Below are 20,542 nucleotides of genomic sequence, written 5' to 3'. Positions count from 1 at the left end.
ATCTCCCAAGAATTCCTGCCCAGTTTTTCTATGGTAATCTTATAATTGGAATTTACCCAGAAGGTGGCTGTATAGGATAACGTATTCAAAATTCAGGAGGAATAAGCCGGGGAAATAATTGAGAATATTATCATTCTAACTGATAGCAATGATAGCAAATAATCTACTACAGTAACATGTAATGAACTCATTTTTTTGAATTATCATTTTTATTGATCTTGTATTCAGTATTATCTGCATTTGGGAAATAACAACTCTCTTTTAGCTGATATAATGTGACAGAAATAATACTGAGTCCTCAGGCCACTGAGAACGTGATCCTGATTTTGATGATGCTTCCCACAAGTTCAGAACAAGCAAGTTATACCCAAATATAAAGAGAAGTCAAGTGAAAAATAGGACAGACAAAAATACAAAATAAATTAACCAGACTAATGTCAAAACATTGTAGTCCTTCTGATTTCTCCTAATAATACTGCTTTATTTATATCGGTGCAAAAAGTCTCAAATAATATTTGCATTGCATTTGAGAAAATATAAGTACAATCATACAAACTGCAGAATACTTAATGAGAATGGTTACATCTTTCTTCTACTTCTGCCCCACAGATGTGGTGGGCCTTACATCCTATGTTTAAATTTATAAACCCGGGCACAACATTTTTTTAAAGGAATTTCACAACTGTGGAAGAATTATTTTTTTCCTAAGTCAGCTCTTTGATGTGAAGTTGGCAATTCATGAATCATTGGTGGTTTCACTTCATTTAACAGCTATCCAGTGTCAGTTTGAAATTAGTTGGACTTAAATAGAGGATAACAGGCTGATTATCTGAAGAATGGCCCTATTACATAAAGGCATAAAACACTTTACTTACTTATTTGTTTACAGGATGTGGATGTCACAAGCGACCCATAATTGTTCCGACTCTGAGAAGGCAGTTAACGATCCATAACACGACTGGGTTAGGAGTAAAAATAAAACTGATGAAGTCGTAGGATCTGAAATGTCAACTCTGTTTCTCTTGCAGAAACTACCAGACCTGCTAAAAATGTTGTTTTGTTTTATTTCAGATTTGTTTTAACGTCTCATGGTGACCGATCCCCCAAATAGCCAGATTTATTACAATTAAAATCACATCTGAAATTCCAGAGCAATGGAGAAATTAATAATCGAATTGTTAAATTATTTCAAAGATCCAGCACAGGAGGCCAATAGACTTCCTATCGTGGATATTTCATGTCTTTTGGACTCAACCTGTTAATGGAATTTGTCCTCCCCCATCCCACATAGATTCCCAATTCACCTGTGAACTGGTAACACTTGCACGTATTAACACTGCAGTTCTATAGAGCAAGGTTCTAGATTAGCAACTATTTTAATCTCCTGCACTAAACCTAGATATTGTTATTGGAGATATGCATTACAAAAATAACAATACTGAGTTGATATACAGAAACAGGCCCTTTGGCCCTTCTTGCCCATGCTGACCACAATGCCCCAATATAGGGCAGACCATGCGCAGATATGTAACTACACCTGACCCAAACTCCACACAACCACCAACTAGCCACACTCAGCCCGAGCACTGTGGATTTACCAGACATTGATTAAGAGTAGGGAATGTGTGCAGTAATACTGAGGAAATCATCCTGACCTGGATAAAATACAGAACCGGGCTGGCGTGGCTTGGCATGACACAAATACTGTTTTTTAAAATCGGAATGTGCAGGCAAGCCAAATAGCACACACATAATCAAGTTCTGTCAGGTTTGGATTGGGTAACCAGCCCCTACAACATAATGATAAATACTAAAGACACATGTAACAATAAACTCCTTTTTGGTTTTCAGCAGCAGATTGTGTAAACAGCACTCTCTGGAGGCAGCTGAGCCCGACTAATGTGCAGGATCGCACACAACAAAACTGCACATCTCCCACTTTAACCTCCTAAAGTTGTAAAGCACATGATGCTCAAAAAATAACCAATGCCGACAATTACAAAGGACCAAGGAGACAATTTTAAAGAATCCTCATACATCTGTTTTAAACCAATGTAATAATGAACATTTCTGAATTGCACTGAAGGCACAAAGAATGAGTGGCATTCGGCCAGATGTTGGGAGAAGTACAGAAAATGTGTACTGCTATATTGACCCTTTTGGTAAAGCTGCTGGATGGCAACTCGGATCCATGCTGCAATCAATGGCTACATCCCACACAACCAACACTTAGGAAGCATAGGGGAACAGTGAATGTACAGATTACTTCATGTGGATTTGAGGAGCTATATTTTCCCATTGTAGAAGTTATAAATGTTGTGCAAATTGCAAACAATGAAAGGTCAGACTGCCACTTTGACCATGGAAAGACTCCATCGAGGGACATTTTATTATCTGTAAAATAATCCTACGTAGTATTTTGAGCTCAACTGTACCGACTGCAAAAGAAATAACACTATTGCATAGATGGCAAGTTAATAATCTGCTGTAAATCTCATCCCTATGCACAAGTCAGGCAGGGGCACGTTTAGTGATTTAAATACTTCCTACATCCATATAACATCGCATCTTAAATGATCCGGTCTGCTATCCTCCAGATGCTTTCCCTGCTAGTCCAGGATAAAAGACTTGCATTTTTGCCAAAAATAGCTAAAATCAACAATGTACCTTAGTGATTTATGCGGTTAATAAAAACCATACCTCACGTGTACGCTTGGTGCTGCCTAGGAGCTGGATGAAGCTTTGGTACGGACTGTAAACGTTAAGGTAATTGAGCTCCTGACAGTATTGCAGCAGAGCTTTGGTCTCCCTCAGGCATCAATTAACCCTGCTTCGCCATCACCCCTGTCACTCACTGGGAAGCAGGCAAGGAAACTTGAGGCACTGAACCTCCCCTGACCAAAAGATAAATGAACAAGTAACCTTGAAAAGACAGAGGCAGCAACTATAGGTTACACATAATGAATCCTCAGCAAAGGTAGTCCCTGAAGTACTGAGACAGATGCCATTCCTTCAAACTATCTCTCTGCATATATTTTATAATCTTGCCTTACTTTTAAATGAGAGTGTACGAGCCAGATATATTATTGGGCGGCTTACAACCCAGTGGTATGAATATTGACTTCTCTAACTTCAAGTAACCCTTGCTTTCAATCTCTCTCCATCCCTCCCCATCCTAGTTCTCCCACCAGTATGACTGTCCTCCTGATTAACTTCTTATCTTTGTATGCTTCGTTGTCAGCTTCCCCCAGCGAACAATGATTTATTCTACATTTTCCTTGAGCTTCATCCCCTTTGACGTTTCGTTTTCACACCTCACCCTTCCATTGCTCCCTCTCCCCTGACTTAGTCTGAAGGGCCTCGACCCGAGACATCACCCATTCCTTCTATCCAGGGATGCGACCTGTCCCGCTAAGTTACTCCAGCATTTTGGTGTAAACCAGCATCTGCAGTTCCTACACAGATATATTATTTACCCTGGTTGAGATGAAAGATTAAGCAGTGGATTTCAAGATTGTTTTCTCTGGGATGCCGCAGGTTTATCCTCAGCACAAAAAAGACTCAAAGTGCTGGAGTAACTCAGCGGGTCAGGCAGCATCTCTGGAGAACATGAACACAGAATGCTGGAGTAACTCAGCGGGTCAGGCAGCATCTGTGGAGAACATGGATAGGTGACGTTTCACAGAGTGCTGGAGTAACTCAGCGGGTCAGGCAGCATCTGTGGAGAACATGGATAGGTGACGTTTTGAGTCAGAAGGGTCCTGGTCGAAACATTTATTCAGACCCAAAACGTCGCCTATCCATGTTCCCCAGCAATGCTGGCTCACGCACTGAGCTACTCCAGCACTTTGTGTTTTTATGAGGATTACATCATATATGTGCGTTTTGGTTTATCTAGCCATTAGATTTCTTATCCTGGTTCGTCTGAGATTACACTTGGTCCTGACTTCACAGGACAGCTGGCAGAACAGAAGTCAGCGGGAGTGGAGATACATTAAAAGTGCACAGAATCTGACCTCTGATCTGACTTCTGTATTACAAAATAGATGATGAAACACGTAACAGTATAAAAAGCTGCCTACTTTTGTACAATTATAAACATAATGAATACGAGATGCTTTTTAGAAATATATAAAATCGTAAGAAATTGTTCTCAATGAAAATAGATCTATATATGTCAACATGATCGTCCAGTCACACATGATGGGTAGTGTATGTCCTTTGCTGGCATGATTTTTAAGTAGGATTTGCAAATAACTTTAATCCCAGCGTTAGTGTTTGCTCCTCTTCATCATCAATTGATGGACGTAATCCCACAGTTTACTGGCGTCGGATTCATTGCGGAGAATCATGGTAGCCAATGCTTCAGCTTGGTCAGCGCTCTGCCAGTAGTCTTGCTGCCACATTTGTTTCCAACTGTTCCAAAAAAATAATTTAATTAAACAATATTAGCAATTGGCCAGTAAATGGGGATGAACAAGAATTATTGATCCCACAAAAGCAATCGCAAGTTATAAAGTGAACATCCAACGTTCAACTGAACATTGAGGGATGGCACATCTGTAGAGCTAGTTGAACTACTACCATAGACCTCCAGCAATTCTGACATTGGTTTGTAGATTGGTTGCCTACAGTTGCATAATTCAATGATCATACCGTTGAAGCTACCCAAGCAGAATACGAGGTGCTGTTCCTCCAGTTTGCGTGTGTGGCCTCACTCTGGCAATGGAGTGGGGCCTAGGACAGAAAGGTCAGTATGGGAATTAAGTCATGACTTAATTAGCAATAATAATAATAATAAAGCTAATATAGATATAATGGGATGAATTTAAAGCCACTTAGATTCTTCGATGATTAAACAATGAATTGTACACTTAAATCACCAGAGAAGATTCGAATGCCAACCAGCAACTTACTGAAGTGGGCGGTAGAGATTTGAGGTTTAGAAATGTGAATCATCCGCTTTATTACATTTAATGAAAATGTACTTTAGTTTCAAACTTGGACAAGGATGGCTTTTTGTAAACAAGTATGACATTGTGATCAATTACTTTAAAAAGACGTATTGTGCAATGATAATGGTCTTGTTACAAAGACACATCTCCTACAAGAATAGTGATTAGTTTCAATTACTCATGTCCTTATCCTTCCACCCATCTACGTGCACCTCCCACTGACAGTCTGAGGTTGAGTGGAGAACATAGAAAACAACATAGAAAAATAGGTGCAGGAGTAGGCCATTCGGCCCTTCGGCCATTCAATATCTGAAATCAGTACCCCGTCCCCACTTTTCCCCCCCATATCCCTTGATTCTTTTAGCCCCAAGAACTAAACCTAACTCGCTCTTGAAAACAAGGCAGTAGTTGTAGGGGATTTCTGTTAACCCAACATCAATTGGATAGATGTGTGTAGGAAGGAACTGCAGACCCTTCTTCACTCGTCCCAAAACATCACCCATTCCTCCTCCCCAGAGATGCTGCCTGTGCCGCTGAGTTACTCCAGCATTTTGTGTCGACCTTCGATTTAAACCAGCATCTGCAGTCTAAAGTGATAGTTCAAGTTCAAGTTAGTTTATTGTCATGTGTCCCTGTATAGGACAATGAAATTCTTGCTTTGCTTAAGCACACAGAAAATAGTAGGCATTTACTACAAAACAGATAAATGTGTCCATATACCATGATATAAATATATACACACATGAATAAATAAACTGATAGTGCAAATAACAGAAAGTGGTTGGTAATAATCAGAGTTTTGTCCGAGCCAGGTTTAATAGCCTGATGGCTGAGGGGAAGTAACTATTCCTGAACCTGGTTGTTGCAGTCTTCAGGCTCCTGTACCTTCTACCTGAAGGTAGCAGGGAGATGAGTGTGTGGCCAGGATGGTGTGGGTCTTTCATGATACTGCCAGCCTTTTTGAGGCAGCGACTGCGATAGATCCCCTCGATGGAAGGAAGGTCAGAGCCGATGATGGACTGGGCAGTGTTTACTACTTTTTGTAGTCTTTTCCTTTCCAGGGCGCTCAAATTGCCGAACCAAGCCACGATGCAACCGGTCAGCATGCTCTCGACTGTGCACCTGTAGAAGTTAGAGAGAGTCTTCCTTGACAATCCGACTCTCCGTAATCTTCTCAGGAAGTAGAGGCGCTGATGTGCTTTTTTGATGATTGCATTAGTGTTCTCGGACCAGGAAAGATCTTCAGAGATGTGCACTGCCCAGGAATTTGAAGCTCTTGACCCTTTCAACCATCGACCCGTTGATATAAATGGGGCTGTGGGTCCCCCTCCTACTCCTTCCAAAGTCCACAATCAGTTCCTTGGTTTTGCTGGTGTTGAGGGCCAGGTTATTGCGCTGGCACCATATGGACAGTTGCTCGATCTCTCTTCTGTACTCTGACTCATCCCCATCAGTGATACGCCCCACAATAGTGGTGTCGTCAGCGAACTTGATGATGGAGTTCGCACTGTGGTTCGCTACGCAGTCATGGGTATAGAGTGAGTACAGCAGGGGGCTGAGCACGCAGCCTTGAGGTGCTCCCGTGCTGATTGTTATTGAGGCTGACACATTTCCACCAATACGAACAGACTGTGGTCTGTGGACGAGGAAGTCGAGGATCCAGTTGCAGAGGGATGCGCAGAGACCCAGTTCTGCGAGTTTGGTAACCAGTTTGGAGGGGATGATTGTGTTAAATGCCGAGCTGTAATCAATGAATAACAGCCTGACATATGAGTTTTTGTTGTCCAAGTGGTCCAGTGCGGAGTGGAGGGCCAGCGAGATCGCATCCACCGTTGATCTGTTGTGGCGGTACGCGAACTGCAGTGGGTCCAGGTTTTTGTCGATGTAGGAGTTGATTTGCTCCATGATCAACCTCTCAAAGCACTTCATCACCACCGGCGTTAGTGCCACTGGTCGATAGTCATTGAGGCATGTCACCTTACTCTTCTTGGGCACTGGTATAATTGATGCCCTTTTAAAGCAGGTGGGGACCTCAGACCTCAGAAGTGAGAGATTGAAAATGTCCGTAAAAACTCCCGCCAGTTGGTCCGCACAGGTTTTTAGAACACGGCCGGGTATACCATCAGGACCAGGTGCTTTTCGGGGGTTCACCCCTCTGAAGGATTTCCTGACATCGGCCTCTGTGACTGAGACTGAAATGCCATCGCAGCGAATGGGGGATCGGGAAGGCACATCAGTATTCTCCCTGTCAAAGCGTGCGTAAAATGCATTGAGCTCGTCAGGGAGTGATGTTACACCGGCATTCGAGCTGCCTCCTGGTTTTGCCTTGTAGGAGGTGATTGCATTCAGACCCTGCCACAGAAGTATATAGAATTATGAGAGGCAGTGCAGGGCAAGTTTTACTTTACACAGAGGATGGTAGGTGCCTGGGATAGTGGTGGTGGAGGCAGATACTAATAATGGCATTGAAGAGGTTTTTAGATAGGCACATGGATATGAAGGAAATGGAGAGATATGGATCACGTGCAGACAGAGGAGATTGGTTTACCATGCTTAGCACATGCATTGTGGGCTGAAGGGCCTGTTCCTGTGCTGTAGGGTTCTGTGTAAGCAGCAAGCTATTCTACGCCATAAGGCTTTTGTCCACAAAAAACACATACCAAAACAGACCCAACCCACCATTTGTTTAAGAAAGAACTGCAGATGCTGGAAAAATCAAAGGTAGACAAAAATGCTGGAGAAACTCAGAGGGTGAGGCAGCATCTATGGGGCGAAGGAATAGGTGACGATTCGGGTCTCGACCCTAAACATCACAGATTTCAGCCTGCTCCTGACTTCAATTACAATCAGATAAATGACGTTTTGTTCCCTGTTTGGGCCATTTCACCATGACAATGGTGGGAAGTTTGAATAAGTTGCTGGACAGTTCACTTGTAAACACCCACCGTCAAGGTCGGAATCAATTGCAATTCTGTATAAAAAATGCTTTAATTTTAAATGTCACAAGAGATACTGACAAAGTGCAAACAAGAGGAATTGTAAAGTGAGGAAAACATTTTTCACACAGAGAGTGGTGAATCTCTGGAATTCTCTGCCACAGAAGGTAGTTGAGGCCAGTTCATTGGCTATATTTAAGAGGGATTTAGATGTGGCCCTTGTGGCTAAAGGGATCAAGGGGTATGGAGAGAAGGCAGGTACAGGATACTGAGTTGGATGATCAGCCATGATCATATTGAATAGCGGTGCAGGCTCGAAGGGCCGAATGGCCTACTCCTGCACCTATTTTCTATGTTTCTAAGACCATATTACCCAAAGAAACACGAGTGTTCTACTGATCCATTCAATATTATTACAGTGCTCACTAAAGAGTTCACCTTGACTGCAAAAACATGGGACAAAACCTTCAACTAAAAGATAAATGACATACTTTGACTGCAGTCCCTGAAGAAGCCAATGTTTGTATATCGTGCATTCTGTCACCAGTTTCAGTATAACCAAGCTTCGGTGACACCAGTCAGCATTTATGATGGGGATGGTTGACAGAAAAAAATAATCTATCAAAAGTGGGAAGAAGTCATTAGTGTTGATGCTCTCAATGATCTTTGACACCAAAGTTTTACTTTAATTTTTTTAATGTGAAATAGCCCTGTTCGTAGTAAACCTACTGCAGATGCTGGTTTACCAAGGAAAGACACAAAATGCTTGAGTAACTCAACGGGTCAGGCGGAATCCGCCAAGAACATGCATGAATGGCAAAGCTTTCGTTCGAAACCCTTCTTCAGACTGCAGCCCTATTTAGAGTTAGCTGAGCAAACTGTATATATGGGCACTTTCCCTCTGCTCCTTTTACATCTTACCCTTTGGATTTGTTCAGCCTTGATTATAATTGCTCCATCATTAGTGGTCATGTCTTCAGCTGCCAAGTCCTATGGTGCATTTTTCCCGCACCTGCTTTAAAAAGCTTCTTGTAATCTATTAATCTGACAAGCTTTTAGTTTCCCATCTAAATATCTCCTTGCATAGTTTAGTGTCAAACCGTGCTCCTATGAGGCATCTTGGTGTACTTTGCTAGTATGGGAGGTTTCTTAGTTCCTATTCTCATTCTTAATCCTGTCATGCAATACTTCACACTAGGTTCAATGGGACATGGACCAAATGCAGGCAAGTGGGACCGGCTTAGATGGGGCATCTTGGTCGGCACAAATCTGGAGGAATGTGCCTTCAAGCTTTTGTACCATTTGCCCAGCAATAGATGCGGGAAGAGGGAGTGACCAGGGTCTTCTTCTTCTTGCATAAGGCGTGCACAGCCTAAAGTTGTAGGACAACTTGTTCTATTTGATCTTCTTTGATTGAGCACGCCGGGTTGATTGCATTTGTCGAAACAGGGCGGACCATTGAAGGTTGCAGCTCCTGCCCTGGCACAGTTAATGCTGTGTCTGCACAGATCCAACAACCTAGGTTCAATAAATGATACAAATTGATGGAGTAACTCAGTGAGTCAACCAGTGTGCATCTGGAGAACATGATAGGTCACCTGTCCATGTTCTCCGGAGATGCTGCCTGACCTGCTCAGTTACTCCAGCACTGTGTGTCATTTTTGTAAACCAGCGTCTGCAATTCCTTGTTTCTACTAAGCCGGGTTCAATCTTGTTCATGGATGCTCTTTGTTCTCTCTGTGATTTTCCCCCGGGAACTCTGGTTTCCTCTCACATGCCAAAGTCATGCTGGTTGGTTAACTGTACATTTTCCCAAGTGTATAACGGTAGAATAATCAGCGGTTGGGGGGGGAAGGAGAGATGAATGGAAATGTTTGAGAAATGACGTCGACTCAATAGTCCAAATGACCTTCACGTATGTTGGTGGGGATATCTAAGCAACACTTGCCCATTCTGAGATGATTTAACGCCCCAATATTTTGTTTTGTAGAAGTGATATTTTTTATATCACTTAAAATACATGACACCTGCTCTGTCGGAATAGTAAATTATCTCCAGGGAGGCCAACTGGAAAACTGATTCATAGTTTTGAGAATGGATAATCAAAAAGGGTGAAATGTTTTGCTTTTATTGAGATGAATGCAAGGGTAGTGCATTATGAAGAATCTAAACAATGTCCTTGAATAATCTAGCTCTGCTTCCTAATTATATTACAGCATGTGAAATCCATCTTTCAAAGACGCAGTGACTCAGTCACCATTCTATGGCGTATGACACAGAATTCATTTCCGTTGAAAGAAGCACCCTTTAGGGACCTCTAATGAAGACTGAAGGTATGATTTAATTAAATTGCACCAGTCAAGACAATTTAGTTAATTACCATCTTAATCGGAGTAAGTCACTGAGTGGTATAGCTGCAAAATAGACAGGAAGAGGGTTGAACAATGTAGTACACAGGTAGACAAAAGTGCTGGAGAAACTCAGCGGGTGCAGCAGCATCTATGGAGCAAAGGAAATAGGCAACGTTTCGTCCCGAAACGTTGCCTATTTCCTTCGCTCCATAGATACTGCTGCACCCGCTGAGTTTCTCCAGCACTTTTGTTTACCTTCGATTTTCCAGCATCTGCAGTTCCTTCTTAAACAATGTAGTACACAGAATGTGCAGCATGGTTACAGGCCAATCAGCCCATCTATTTTATGTCAGTGTTTATATTTCTTACAAGCTAACTCTTGTCCATCTAATCCAAAAGGTATTCCGTCTATTTCCTTCTCACGTGTGTTTATGCAGCTTCTTATTCAATGATTTCGAGCTTCTCACTTCCATTAGTGAGTTCACCAATCTCTGGCTCAAGACGTGTCTCATGGATTTTCTATATTCATGTATATATTCTATACTTGAAACCGTATAACCTCATACCCAGGTTATCAAATTGTATTTGCCAATTAGCCATCAATTCTGCAAGTGATAAATATCTTCTTGTACCTTATTGGACTTCCTCAAAATTATCTACCCCTTCAATTTAGTGTTATTCACAATAAATGGAAAATGACAATGATCCCATCAACAATCCTTGCAGAATGTCACTTTGATTTACTACCCATATCACCAAATCTTGTCTTCATGCTTCATAGCCTAGCTGCCTAGTTACATTTTGCACAGTGGCACAGCCGGTAGAGCTGCTGCCTCAGTGCCAGAGACCCGGGTTTGATCCTGACCTTGGGTGCTGTCTGTGTGGAGTTTGCACATTCTCCCGGTGTCCACGTGCAGGTTTGTAGGTTAAGTGGCTTGTGCAAATTGCCCCTAGAATGTACGGAGTGGATGTGAAAGTGGGATAATATAGAACTCATTTACACAGATGATCAATAGTCAGCATGGAGTAGGTGGGCCAAAGGGCCTGTATCCATGCTGTATCTTTCAATTAATTCAATCAAAGATTTGATGTACCTACAGTCTTCTTCATCTTGCGATTGAAACATAAACCAAAGGAATAGTTAGATCTCAAGCTGGGTGTTGAGCAGCCAGGTTGTTGTCCCTACTTACAGTAAAATCTGCACAATGGCTGCACAAAGAAAGATGGAAATTAGTTCTGACTTTAATTCTGTTAAGTCTCCTTTAGAAAACACTACACAGCCACACAATTGTGCTGGAGAAAGGCAAAGTGAATGTATCCTTGAATCATGATAAAAGAGAGGCTTCAGAAACTGAACAGAGAAAGGAAATATTAAGCACGGAATGTACTTGATATTATTAGACGGAAAGAACAATTTATTTAATGGCCATTTTAAAGAAATGAAATGTGGCTGGCTTAAATGATGGGTCGTTCCATGGGAGTCTGAATGTCGGGGATCAGAATTCCAAAATTATCAGCTGTAAGCCTGTAATACAGATAACCTCGTTTGGCCATACATTTTAATGAAGAAATCACTAATGTTTAATCAAAAGAAAAAGCTTTCTACATACAGTTAATTCTACAGCATTCCAATATTATTAAATGTTTAAGAAAGAACTGCAGATGCTGGAAAAATCGAAGGTACACAAAAATGCTGGAGAAATGTTGGCTTAGCACTTCAAATCCCGCTCCCAATCTGAATCCGACCTTTCTGTCCTGTGCCTCCTCCATGGCCAGAGTGAGTCCCACCGCAAATTGGAGGAGCAGCACCTCATATTTCGCTTGGGTAGTTTACACCCCAGCGGAATGAACATTGACTTCTCCAATTTCAGGTAGTCCTTGCTTTCTCCCTCCTTCTCCTCCCCTTCCCAGCTCTCCCACAGCCAACTGTCTCTGCCTCTTCCTATCTTCTTCCGGTCCCCCCCCCCACCCCCACATCAGTCTGAAGAAGGGTCTCAACCAGATGTCACCTATTCCTTCGCTCCATAGATGCTGCCTCACCCGCTGAGTTTCTCCAGCATTTTTGTCTACCTTCCAATATTATTGAAGGACATTTGGTCAGAATGATAGATGGAAATGGTTTTGAGGGCGATGGACCAAATGCAGGCAAATGAGAATAGGATGGCACACTGGAGCATAGGTAGAGTTGCTGCCTCATAGCGCCAGAGACCCGGGTTCCATCCCGACTACAGGTGCTGGCTGTACGGAGTTTGTATGTTCTCCCCGTGACTGTCTTGGTTTTTCAGAGATCTGCGGTTTCCCCCCACCCCCCCCCGCACTCCAAAAACGTACAGGTTTGTTGGTTAATTGGCTTAGTACAAATGTAAATTGTTCCTAGTCTGTGTAGGATAGTGTTAATGTGTGGGAATTGCTGGTTGGCATGAACTCAGTGGGCTGAAGGGCCTGTTTATATGCTGTGCAGTTCTCTGACTTACATATTTTTACAGTCATAGCATTAGCTACTTTATTGATAATAGAAAAATCTACCAGCACTGCATCTTCCTTTTATATATATCTTGGCGTTTTTTAAATTAAACCCCTACATTCTGACTTCCAACCTAAGACTTGGATTTATTGGGTCTGAAGAAGGGTTTCGGCCCGAAACGTCGCCTATTTCCTTCGCTCCATAGATGCTGCTGCACCGGCTGAGTTTCTCCAGCAATTTTGTGTACCTTGGATTTATATGATGCTTTGCGAAAGAAATAGGATGTATAAAGGTAGCTCTCCAAGTAAAATAATTCCAAACAGTACGTCAGAGGCAGAGAACAAATACAAATGTTGAGTAGATTGGACAGCCTGCAGCAAAACATACTCTGCTCAGTGTATCGCTATCAATTATCAAATACAGCATTTCAGAACTATTCAACCCTTACCCCTCATTCATCCCTTCTGGCCAAAATCAATACACTTTCAAGCTTAATTCTCACATCTTCTTGATATAACATAAACCGGCTCGGCGTTAAAACGTTGGTATTTTCCTACACTCGGGGCCTACAACTAGGTTTCTGAAGGTTACATTGACGACAACTGAGCATTGATCTTGAGGATACTTTACTGAAACCCTTTATCCTCTTTAACTATACTATAAATCTGACCTGCCGATGGATCATCGGAGAGCTCAGTTACTTGCAGTCTGCCAATTCCATCTTTGACCATTATTCAACCCAAATGTTCCACTTATTGCATTTGAACAGTTCTGGGCTGGTTTCCAGTTTAGTGACCTTTAGTTACAACCCTAAACAGTAGCTGGCCACAATTATGATACACAGAATCGATCAATTCCTTTCTTCCCTGCATTTCCAAGCTACTTTTGCACAGTTTGGGTATTGCTTTAATCAAGCATGTGAAAAACATGGAATGCTTTAGGTCTTTGGTTTGCGAAGCATTTGTAATTCTGCACTTTAGTCTGGTACACCATTGAAGGGGGTTGACTAGCAGTGAAACATTGCTGGGTTATTCACCTTACACTAAGTGCAACATCAGTGTTGCATCTCACAGTACTCCATGTCAATTTGTTGCATTGAAGACTCTAACCAGGTTTTAGCCTATGTATGATGGGCTTTGCTCAACACAATAATCTTTACATTTTCAGTTGGATGTCTATGCAGACTTCCTGCAAGTCATTTTGCTATTTTTGATGGCCACATAGTAGAAAAATGGTGCAATGTGACCCAGTTTCTAAGCCTGTATATTTTTCACATTGAACTCAATCTGAATACAGAATCTAATTACTCAATAAAATAGGATGATGCACTGTGGCTGTCTCACACCTGGTATGTGGCAGCAAACAAACTCCACACAGGTTACTGCTCACAAAGATGCAGAAACAAAATGACATGATACACAGTGGAAAAAAGTTGCGATTTTCAAATGTAGCATTAGCCGCATGCTCAGGTTGCAGGGAATATTAACTTGGGACACATGTACACCTGTGCACCGTGGGTGACTTGACTGTACTCATGCAATGTCTTTACATTGACTATATAGCATGCAGACACAAGATTTTTACTGTACCTTGGTACACGTGGCAATAATAAACTACTTACATTGACTTGCATTGACACACCTCACGTTGCCTTGGCAAGGCCACTAGCATAATCAAGGAGATTCCCCCCCTCTCCCATCAGACTGGAGGTACAGAAGTCTGAAAACGCACACCTCCTGATTCAGAAACAGTTTCTTCCCAGCTGTTATCTGGCAACTGAACCATTCTATCAACTAGAGATTCAAGATTCAAGTGAGATTATTGTCATGTGTCCCTGATAGGGCAATGAAATTTTTGCTTTGCTTCAGCACAACAGAACATAGTAGGCATGTGTGCGCCCATCTACCTCATTGGAGACCCTCAGACTATCTTTAATCAGTCAGAAGGGTCACAACCCAAAACATCCATCAGTCTGAAGAAGGGTCTCGACCTAAAACATCATCCATTCCTTCTCTCTAGAGATGCTGCCTGTGCCTGAGTTACTCCAGCATTTTGTGTCTATCTTCGATTGAAACCAGCATTTGCAGTTCTTTCCTTCATATCTCTAATGAGACATTACTGGGTTTTATCTTGCATTAAACGTTATTCCCTTTATCCTGTAACTGTACACTGTGAGCAGCTCGATTGTAATCATGTTCAGTCTGTCCACTGGCAGGTTAGCAGGCAACAAAAGCTTTTCATCGCACCTCAGTACACATGACAATAAACTCAACTACCCTTGAGTGAATGCCGGTGACGTACCTGTCGTCGTCAGGGATGTCATCGAAGCTTCCAAACCCAGGCTCTGGGACGGGGCATCCCAAGTGATTATACGCAGCCATCTTGGGGGCTGGTGGTGGGAATTTATCAGGTTGCTCCTGGTGAGCCTTCTCTGCCCGCAGGCGCATGTTCTCCTGATCGCAAACATAGCATTCAAATCCGTTCAAATAGTTGGGCTTGTTAAAGTCATTCACGCCCCACTCCCGCTTCTCCAAACTCTCCACCAGTACAGTGTTAGTGATGCCACCTGGCTTTTTATACTCCAGATACTTCATGTACTCCTCGTCATTCTGATCCAAGTAATTGATATAGTCTGCCAGGTCTTTGGGAGATTGGAAGTCGTCGATCAGAATTACAGAGTGGGAATTGGGCAACCAGTCCTGCACCACAGGGGACCCGCGGTATATCGGCACCACTCCCAAGTGCATGGGCCGCCACAGTTTCTCAGTCATGTAGTCATCACAGATCGCATTCTCCATGGCAAGGTGAAACTTGTACTTGCTGATGAATTCCATGAACTCTGGATCTTCTGTGGTCGCTGTCAGAGTGTCCACCAGCCGCTGATTGGGCAGCTCCTTGTTCTGCAGGCACTGGCCATAGGAGTCAATCTGGAGGTGAGAGAGAGAGAAGAACATAAAATTAAACACTGCTCAAAGTCTGTCGTGGTAGAAGCTTAAGAACAGTCAGTTGCGTTACCTGGCCAAAGATGCAAACTGCTAGGCAGATTTTAAGAAAATGTTAATGGCAGGACAGGATAAAAAGAATACTGCTTATTTTATTTTTATTTTAGATGAGAGATTGAGGCAATTCGAGGACAAGCTGCAATTTAAGGACAAGCAACAATTTAAATGATGGCATATAACGTGCCACTACATAGCAGCATAAACATGGCAATCAACTCAGCTGCATTACAGGACTCAATTTGCTCACCATTTGTGCAGAAGCCACAGCTAATTTGAAACAATTGAACTTAGTCCTTTACAAAGCTGCAAACAAAATGACTGTAAATGTCAAAATGTTTCTTTAGATTTTAACCCATTCAGATTCTTAACACAGCAATCAGAAAAGAGGTAGAAAATGGGGAAGCCAATTTTTACACAACTAGCTCCCACAAACAAGTACATGATAACCATCAGGGCTACTGAGTGAGGGTAAAAAATATTGTCGAGGGTATCAGGGATAACAACTCTGGCTGTCTTTAAAACCAGTGCCAGGGAAGTTGAAAACAAGGGGTTCATGAAGAAATAGTTCAGATTCGGGGTAGTTTATTATCACATACACCAGGGTGTTATGAAATTCCTTGTTCGCATGTAGTTCACCAAGGAAACTGTATATGGTAATTATAGATAAATACAACAATGAATCCAAAACAGCAGAATGGTGCAAATATTGTCATGCAATCTGAAGATGATCGAACTAAAGTGCAACAACAGAATAAATGAATGAGGTTGAGTTAAGATTATGTGGCAACATCTCGGCAAGAGGGTGTGAAAGAGATGATTGGTTCAGGAGTCTGATAGCCAAAGGGGTTGTAGAGTCATAGAGCATGGAAACAGGCCCTTCAGCCCATCTTGAACAACACCTGCCTGCTTATGGCCCATATCCCTCTAAACCTGTCCCACCCATGTACGTTAATTTTTATTTTCAGACATCCGGGCTTTCAAGCTTCCGTTTCTTCTCCAAGAAGGTAGAAGGGAGCAGAAGGAAAGGTGTTTTTGACAATGTTGGTGCCTTCTTCATGCAATGCAGCGTGAACAGGACATTCTTGCAAAACAACAATTAGAAATAAAACAAGTCCAGAATGGTGCCGGGGTTGGGCTGAATGTTCTCGTGTAGAGGCAGGAATAGGGGTGCGTGGGTTGAGGTAAGATTAGGGTTGTGTAAGTAAATCAGTAAAGGAATTTGAAGTTCAAAGGAAACTCTTGACACCATTAATAGTTTCTTCAGCAGCAATAATGTGAGCAATATTTCCAGTGCAATGCTGGGCATCAGCAGCAGACTGTATCTGTTGTTGGCTCAATTCTGTGACAGTGTTCCTGCTTTCTGCATTCCCATGGACCTACACTGCCCTCTGCTGTCACACTTAGAGCTATATTTTGCACTAATCTAAGGCCTTTGTTCACTCCTCTTTGTCCCCACTTTGTAAATATACTGGATTGGATTTTGACATTTTAGAAACATAGAAAATAGGTGCAGGAGTAGGCTATTCGGCCCTTCAAGCCAGCACCACCATTCAATACGATCATGACTGATCATCCAGAATCAGTACCAGGTTCCTGCTTTTTCCCCATATCCCTTGATTCCTTTAGCCCTTAGAGCTAAATCTAACTCTCTCTTGAAAACATCCAGATAATTGGCCTCCACTGCCTTCTATAGCAGAGAATTCCACAGATTCACAACACTCTGGGTGAAGAAGTTTTTCCTCATCTCAGTCCTAAATGGCCTATCCCTTATGGTTTAGTTTGGTTTAAACTAACATCTGGAGTTGCTTCCGAAACTAAACTGAGTAGGAAGGAACTGCAGAGGCTGGTTAGGTTTCAACCGAAGGTAGACACAAATAGCTGGAGTAACTCAGCGGGACAGGCAGCATCAATGGAGAGAAGTTTACTCCAGCTTTTATATTTGCTTCCATAACATCTGGTGCTGAATAAACTGAGGTGAGCCTACCTGTAGGTGCTGAATCAATTGAGATTCAAGATTCAAGAGAGTTTATTGTCATGTGTCCCTGATAGGACAATGAAATTCTTGCTTTGCTTCAGCATAACAGAATATAGTAGGCATCAAAGATTGCTCCTCTAGTATCTTTGGTGGGCATTGACTACAAAACAGATCAGTGTGTCCATATACCATTATATAAATATATACATACATGAATAAATAAACTGATGGAAGACAAAAATGCTGGAGAAACTCAGCGGGTGCAGCAGCATCTATGGAGCGAAGGAAATATTTCATTCGCTCCATAGATGCTGCTGCATCCGCTGAGTTTCTCCAGCATCTGCAGTTCCTTCTTAATAAATAAATAAACTGATAAAGTGCAAATAGCAGATAATGGGCTATTAATGTTCAGAGTTTTGTCCGAGCCAAGTTTAATAGTAGGTGCTGAATCAACTGAGATGAGTCTACCTGTAGGTGCTGAATAAACTGAGATGAGCCTACCTGTAGGTGCTGAATCAACTGAGATGAGTCTACCTGTAGGTGCTGAATCAACTGAGATGAGCCTACCTGTAGGTGCTGAATCAACTGAGGTGAGCCTACCTATAGGTGCCTAATCAACTGAGGTGAGGTTACCTATAGGTGCTGAATCAACTGAGGTGAGCCTACCTGTAGGTGCTGAATAAACTTAGTTGAGCCTACCTGTAGGTGCTGAATCAACTTAGTTGAGCCTACCTGTAGGTGCTGAATCAACTGAGATGAGTCTACCTGTAGGTGCTGAATAAACTGAGATGAGCGTACCTGTAGGTGTTGCATGAGCTGCTGGACATAGCGGTCGCGGTCGGCGGCCACCTGGCAGTGTGACTGCAGGTAGAGGACGGGGGCAAGGCCGCGGCTGCGGGCCTGTTGCTTGTGCCCGAGGGAGAATGTTGGCGGGTGGCGGAGGTAGGGCAGGCCGGGCAGCCACTGCAGGGACAGCGGGTAGTCGGAGTGCCTGCGGAAGGTGGCTGTGTAGTTGAAGAGGCGGATGGCGGCGGCGTGGACCAGCAGGTAGTTGTTCATGGGCGACTCCTCGTGGAAGAGGGCCCAGGTCTGGCGGGCAGCCCGAGGCAGCGGAGCCTCGTAGGCGCGGAGCTCGGTGCCGTACACGATGATGGCGGCGGCGCGGCCCCGGTGGCGGCGGCGACGGCTCGACACACACGGCCCGGCCCGGCAATCGATGCGCTGTGTGCGGCGGGGAAGGTGCGGGAACAGCTGCCCGCTCCACCACAGCAGCAGCGGGGGCTCCAGCACGTCCACCCCGGGGCTGGGGCCCTGGCGCTGGGGCTGGGCCTCTACCTCCACCCCGGGGCTGGGGCCCTCACGCTGGGACTGGGGCTCTAACCTAGGCCCAGCTCCCTCCGCTTCCACCCCGGGGCTGGGGCCCTCACGCTGGGACTGAGGCACTAACCTAGGCCCAGGGCCCTCCGCCTCCACCCCGGGGCCCTCACGCTGGGACTGAGGCACTAACCTAGGCCCAGGCCCGGGGCCCTCCGCCTCCACCCCGGGGCTGGGGCCCTGACACTGGGGTTGGGGCTCTAACCTAGGCCCGGGGCCCTGACACTGGGGCTCAGCCTCTACCCCAGGCCCAGGGCCATCACGCTGGGGCTGGGGCTCTACCCTAGCGCCAGGCCTCCCTCCCTCGGCCTCTACCCCGGGGCTGGGGCCCTGACGCTCGGAATGGGGCTCTAACCCAGGCCCAGGCCCCGCTCCCTCAGCCTGTAACCTAGGCCCAGGCCCCGCTCCTTCACGCTGGGCCCCGGCCTCTCCCCCGGCTCCGGCCACCGCTCCCCGCCCGCCCTCACGCTGGGCCCCGGACACCGCCGTCGCCGCCGCCCCGAACTGGAACTGTGTGAGCGCGGACGCGGGCTGGAAGACGCCGGCCTCTCCCCGGGCCGCAGCCTCGGCCTCTCCCGCAGCCCCCGCCGCCGCCAGGAGCAGCAACAGCGGCCACAGGAGGAGCAGCGACACCGCCGCCATTGCCACACTTTACAGCCCCACACTTTACGGGAGAAGGGCAGCGGCCGCCAACCCAGTCCCACTTGACGGCAGGAGGTCGCGGTACAGCCTAACTCAACATTAAGATGCTTGCAGGGAGCAGCTCCATCCTTCTGCAGGACATGGCAGCCTCCAGCATACACTGTTAACACGAACTTTCTTACCTGTTAAAAACTGCTGAAGTGGTCAATGTTTGCGCTGTGAATAATTGTGGTGGGTGATAGCGCTCTGAACCCGAGCACCGAGGTGTAGGTGGTCAAAGATGCGCATCCCTCAGGACAGCCCCCACTCTCCCCCCCCCCCTGGGGTCAGCGCTGTCCGGCCACGGCCACCCTCCGCCCCGTCTCCCCCTGTGTGGCCGCACTGTCACGAGCTGTGGGTCAGCAGCGCCCACACACACACACGGGGCCGCAGCTCCGGGCAGCGGTCACACACACACACGGGGACATAAACCCGGCAATGCCCCCGTCAGCAGCAGTACAGTTGGGGACGGTCTGGTCCCTCCGCCCACCCAGAGTCACTGACCGCGCTGCACCGGCACGCCAACCACCCGCCCGACCACGTCCCGTCCCACCCCCCCCATCACCTTACCCACCCAACCACCTTCCCCTCCCCCACCACGCCCCAACCATCCCCCACCCTCCCCGGGATAGATGGCCCGGGGTCCGCGATTGTGGAACCAGTCAGCGTGGAGTCCGGATGCTGGGACAGATGACAGGCCCGTTACACTGGAAGCCATGGTAAGCGCTTGCCTGCAGTTCACCGCGTGTACTCCAGTTGGCGTTGCGTGCCAACAGTAAGAGTGGCCTCGACTGCCGTGAACTT

General features: G+C 45.0%; 1 protein-coding gene across 1 annotated transcript; it reads right to left on the bottom strand.

The window, feature by feature from the left end:
- Nucleotides 1-4,059: 4,059 nt before the first annotated feature.
- On the bottom strand, nt 4,060-19,699 carry fut11 (fucosyltransferase 11). Its single transcript, XM_033012604.1, has 4 exons — nt 19,216-19,699; nt 18,482-19,062; nt 15,008-15,633; nt 4,060-4,416 (listed from the first exon to the last, which is right to left on the bottom strand). Exons 1-4 carry the CDS (start codon nt 19,697-19,699, stop codon nt 4,272-4,274), a joined length of 1,836 nt encoding a protein of 611 aa, XP_032868495.1. The 3' UTR covers nt 4,060-4,271.
- Between the last annotated feature and the right edge of the window lie 843 nt (nt 19,700-20,542).

Source organism: Amblyraja radiata, chromosome 37 (genome assembly GCF_010909765.2).
Source record: "Amblyraja radiata isolate CabotCenter1 chromosome 37, sAmbRad1.1.pri, whole genome shotgun sequence".
Taxonomy (NCBI): domain Eukaryota; kingdom Metazoa; phylum Chordata; class Chondrichthyes; order Rajiformes; family Rajidae; genus Amblyraja; species Amblyraja radiata.
This window is presented reverse-complemented; position numbering and strand designations above follow the sequence as displayed.